Below are 5,476 nucleotides of genomic sequence, written 5' to 3'. Positions count from 1 at the left end.
AGGTTGTGTAATCTTAAGTTAAAGTTTGTCTGAGCAGACAGCACTGATTATTTCCGTCACATTTGTAGTATGGCACCACTTAAAAACATCAGGATTAAATGACTAATCGTGCCAGAATACCATTTGTCTACGAGATAATTTTTTCTTCTGATCCAAATAAATGGTGGACTATCATACAGCAATCTAATTCATAACTATTATAATTGTCAGGTGCCGCAAAGTCCAATGACCAGACGGACTTGGTAATTCTCTAAAGAAGCTTTCATAAAAACAGTGAATGCCTTTCCAACAACACTGTATCAACAGCACCAGGTAATAATTAGGTGAAATCATAGCACACTGTATTAAACATTATGAAAACATACCGTAATCCAACCTCTTCAGTACAACCATGATAATTGATACATGTTCATTCATATTTTTTTATAAAATTTTGGGATTCTCGCTGTAATAATTTTACTAAAACCCAGGGCTTAGTTACCTCACTAAGAAAAGGGAAAAACAAATAAAAATGCATTTCTATGAAAGACCTCTCCACATTAAAGGAAAAACAGAAACATAAGCAGGTCACTTATCCGCTGCCAGATTATTTGTGCTTTGACTTGTCGGCAAACACTTCTGTGTAACATATTGGGCATGCCTGAAAAAATAAGCCCAAAAGGAAAAGTAAAAGGATATCAGCAGGTGAAAATTAGCACTAAAAGCACTTAATGAGTTCATTATAAATTGGTAAACATCTTACCTTATTGATGCTAAGCCACCTGTTACCACAACTAGCATGATAAAGATGTTTACATGGCAAGGTGATACGCTTGTCCCCTCTTTTATATTCCATCTGGCAAATCACACATCTAAACAAGAATATCGAGTCAGATCAATTAGCTAGAAGAACGCATATTATAACTTTAAAACACACAATAGACATGATACACGTAGGTTTTAAGTCAAGTCCCGTCTGGACGTGTTTCCATTTCCAAATTATATTGCCGGATGATAGATTGCTATACGATAGTCCACCATTTATTCACTTTATTTTACACAGACTTCGTTCTCATTTACATATCATGCCAGACAAAATTCTTTGATAAGCTTAGTAGCAACAATCTAAAATTCCTGAAGATCAAAATGGACCAAGAAATACAAATGTTTGATGATAATTACTCAATCAAGAACAAGTGGAGTTCAAGAATAATAAGCAGAAACAAGGATTTTGAAAGCTAACTTGACAAAAAATTATATAATAAATCATAGTAGAAGAAAAACGACAATTGCATTAAAACAGTGTCCATAAACCAAATATTACCTCTCACCCCGTGACTTCTTCCTCAAGAAGAACCCACATTTGAACTTCGACACTGGGAGTGAGGAGATCTGTTCATGGGTGAGACCGCGGCTCTGAGTTCCAACAGCTTCACCTAATTCAAGTAGTTCCTGCAATAAATGATATACAAAATGATGTTGAAAATAATAAACTCAAATATAAGGAGTGTATTACTTCCACCATTTTTCTAATTGCTATCTATACAGATGTTCACATACTATAATGATCTGAGACAATTTTCTATCATAAATGTTACCTTGTTTAGCTTTTAATTAACTTGAGAATTTTATGAAATGATTTGACCAACCAGTACTTTCCAAGAGTAACAATCAATCTCCATGTAAAATAATGTGTACCGTGAAGCATAAAATAACCGAAGACATAAAACAAATGAGTAACCAAGGTACGATTCCTTAGTCAAATAATTACAATATTGACTTTGTATATATCTTGAAGATTGACTCCAAAGTAATCAAATATATAGTAGCTGTACTTAGGAAACACTATATAATGCCTAGAAATAGAAGGAATCTGGGACTTTCAATCCAACCTCATAGGTCATGTTGTCGGGATCAATATTGTCTTGCCAAATGACCTGCAAAATTTCACAAAATGCCTAGTCAGATAACCATTTATTGTGCTTCAAATTGATGAATGGCTAAAGGTAACTGTATAAACTTCTTAGATGTTCGTATTAAACCATTTCAGGCACCAGGAATTTTGACGGAAAATACCTGATAATCGCTTGAATTACTATGATGTCTTCGAGGACCTGAACAAAATGAGACAATTGGTTAAATTGTGAGCAAAGATTTTATATGCAGGATGAAAGGACACAACTATCAAATGACAGATCTGCAAAAGGGGATTTGCATGGATATAAATCAAGAGGCAATTAACAGAATCTGCTGCCTTATCTTTGGAGTTAGGCTTTAAAAAAGTCCTACCATATTATTGAAGGGCAAGACCTACCATGTCTGGATGGCTAACAGCACAGGACTGCTCATTTAACTGATTTGTTTCTGTCTTTAAGAAGTTGAGCAAAGCATTGATAAAGGACCAGAGACAGATCCAAGGAGGCGAGTCTCAATTGTTTATTTAAAATTTGTATGTTGTGTAACTAATGTTTATCAGACTTTTGTCTCTAATACTCAGTGTCACACTTTTATCACATCAAATTTTAGACTCGTTATAGTGTTACTTCTACATGTGTCCAGGTACCCCCTTAGATGTTCTATACATGTGTCCCCATAGAGGACCCAAGTTCATATTTTCCTTGCAACAATAGTTAAAAGTTTCAGCATTTTCCTTCTAAGCAAAAAAGACAGGATGAAGATTAATAAAGAGTAGTAGAGGAAATGTGAAAATTAAATTAGTAGTCTACAATTGACAGATATCCACAGTCTAGTTCTGGAAAAAATCAGCTAAATTATGGTTAATCCTAAGGATCGTATAAAGTGCTTATGATTATGGCATTGAGATGACTGAATTAATTACTGTACTTTAACAATCAGTGAAGTTTCTTAAACATTATGATGCTCACAAAAAGAATCAAGGTATTATGATGCTCACAAAAAGAATCAAGATGTAGCAGTATGAAGTGAGCAGCAATGCACTTTTAGGAACTTACATATATGCCCAAAAACTGCCGTTCATCACCAAGTTATTTACAAAATATTTTCAGAAGAAAATCACAAACGTACATTCAATAGAATTGTCTCGTGTGTCAGTGTTTCCGCCTTCAACCCATTCTGTGCTTACTGCTGCTGTCTGTTCATTCATTGTCAATGAGTTCTCTGAAGGTCTCCTATACTCATCCACCAGTGGTTCGTGATGATTTACCTCATAACCATGACTGTAACGATAGTACGATGAATTATCAGGTTCAGATAGTCCAAACTTGTAAAAGCTTGAATTTGAAGGGTATGAACTCTCCTGCATATGTGACGGAATGTTATAACTTTATGGAATGTTATGAATTTCTCAACATTGATATTTAAAGAACAACAAAGTTTCGGATAAAATAGTGAAAAACAGCTGCAGAAGCAGATCTACGTTAACAAAACTAAGAACAACTTCCATCAAAATGAGGCTTACATAGAATACTTAAACAGGATATAAATGACAATTTTTGCTGGCACCTGAGCATGTGATGCACCAGAAAAAATGAAGTTGACATGTTCATAGGTAAGACCTTCAAAATATTCGATAAAGCTTCCTGCTGTATTATAGGGATAGCTAATGCTATTGTAATGGACATCCATGTGTGGGTTCCAACTCATTTTGAATCCTTTCTGCCAGACAAGTAATCTGCAGTCTGCAAAGTGAATTAAGAGAAAATTAAGTTACAACAATCAGTGCAAAGACAATGAAGCACAAGAACGCAACAAAAAAAAAAAAGCTTCAGCACTAACTTCAATGTATATATACAAATCTATTCCTCAATCTTAACAGATTCACCAAGGCAGATTTGTCAACAAAAGTTGAAATAATGAACACAAGACCATCCGCCTCATATGATTCAGCTACTCCTAAAATGCAAACCTGCAAAAAAGCAAATCACACAGATGTTGTGAGGGCAATTCCAGTAATTCCACCAATTATGTTTTTTTAGTAATTGCTTAAATCCATTCAGTCAAAAAGAAAGAGTAATCCAGAATGCCTAATCTAGAATTTTATATCAGGAATAAAGAATTTTCAGAAATAACAAATGCAGTCAAAAAATGAGTAAAAATTTGAAAAGGCATTAATACCAAAGTTTACAAAAAAAAATTAGCCAGTAATCAGCCATAACAATAATGTAATTATACCCAACTGAGATTCACTGTTTCTTATGAGATGATCAGAATAATGCAGCCTAAGATCAAATAAAAAGTAAAAAAACAAAGTATGCCAGAGATCTCGGGAAGAAAAGAAGATTCAATGACGAGGATAAGAAGCAAGAGAGAGAGGGAGAGGAAATTTGTCCTCGCATCTGAACCTATGATTTAGCCTTAGCCAATAAAAATTCAAACATCGCAATGAGGGTGTATTCCTAAACAAACTAGCAATCCTTTAGTTCTATTTATTTTAATTTGGTTAGAATCCAAACAAGGCACAAAAACCCAAAGGAGTAGAACAGTTGGTTAGAGAGAAGCAGAATCACATGAAGTGCGCAATCGAGACAGAAGAATCTCGCAGCTTCGGAGATCGCAAGCCCAGAGGGAAATGTACGGACGAAAACAACAAAAACTAGGAGTAGAAAGATGAGAGATGAAAATCGATTTAAAAAAATGGTATGAGAAGAAGGAACAGAGAGAGAGAGAAGGATTGGATTCGAAAGGTGAAATTGAAGGAAGAGACTGACCTAGAGCTTCTTCGCTTTTTGCGAGATGAGTGATAATGGCGAAATGGCTTCTTCACTCTTCATTTTGTAACTCACTCCTCTCTCTCTCTGTCTCTCTCTCTCTCTCTGCCTTTTAGGCACTGCTCTGGAGCTGGTTTCACCTACACGCAAACTCCGTTAGATAGACCATGATCAGCTGCATCGCACCTTTTCACCAAACGTTACGCATTTTTTATTTTTATTTTCATTTTATTTTTCCTATCCCTGATAACTGGACAAAACGATTAGGTAGGTAGATGAAGCAAAACAGTATTTTTCACAACTGACACTCTCATATATTTTAGGTATTATTGAAGTTTTAAGGCTTTCTTTAGTGGAATTATATATGAAAAAAACATTACATTTAAGTGAATTGTAAAAAAGATTAAATAAAATGTAATAATATAATTTTTATCTTTTGATATAAAACAAATAAAAGACGTCTTTGATATTTCGTTTTCAATTATCCTAATAAAGAAGTACAGCATCGAGTGGGGGCTTTTTTATTACTCTATCACATTCTATTTTATATAAAAATTTCTCGAAAATCAAATAATATTGTTTTTATTTCTCTTAGTGTAATTTAACGTGTTCTAAACGTGATTAGCATATATAATTAGTTATTTGTTTTATGAAATAAAGTAAATTAAGTGGAATTAGTGTAATTCTTGCTTGGTGAATAAGAGAAGCATCAAAGAGAAATGGATAGAAAGAGGTTTTTGTTTTGATTATTTTAATATTAAAGAGGAGAGTACGAAATCCTTGAGGTTGTTTGATAGGGACAACCTTAG

At 34.1% G+C, this 5,476-nt stretch overlaps 1 protein-coding gene across 2 annotated transcripts; it reads right to left on the bottom strand.

Moving 5' to 3' along the window:
• Window positions 1-319: 319 nt before the first annotated feature.
• Window positions 320-4,954, bottom strand: LOC137825664 (E3 ubiquitin-protein ligase BIG BROTHER-like). Of its 2 annotated transcripts, none has more exons than XM_068631393.1 (9): window positions 4,668-4,954; window positions 3,736-3,865; window positions 3,463-3,638; window positions 3,025-3,256; window positions 2,056-2,093; window positions 1,872-1,916; window positions 1,304-1,431; window positions 743-851; window positions 320-640 (listed from the first exon to the last, which is right to left on the bottom strand). In XM_068631393.1, exons 3-9 carry the CDS (start codon window positions 3,601-3,603, stop codon window positions 587-589), a joined length of 747 nt encoding a protein of 248 aa, XP_068487494.1. In that variant the 5' UTR covers window positions 3,604-3,638; window positions 3,736-3,865; window positions 4,668-4,954; the 3' UTR covers window positions 320-586. The 2 variants fall into 2 exon arrangements, with proteins under 2 accessions (XP_068487494.1, XP_068487503.1); XM_068631402.1 differs by having other exon boundaries at window positions 4,467-4,829.
• Window positions 4,955-5,476: the final 522 nt, after the last annotated feature.

Source organism: Phaseolus vulgaris, chromosome 11 (assembly GCF_000499845.2).
Source record: "Phaseolus vulgaris cultivar G19833 chromosome 11, P. vulgaris v2.0, whole genome shotgun sequence".
Classification (NCBI taxonomy): Eukaryota; Viridiplantae; Streptophyta; class Magnoliopsida; order Fabales; family Fabaceae; genus Phaseolus; species Phaseolus vulgaris.
The sequence above is the reverse complement of the archived record's forward strand: the minus strand, read 5'-3'. Positions and strand labels throughout refer to the sequence as shown.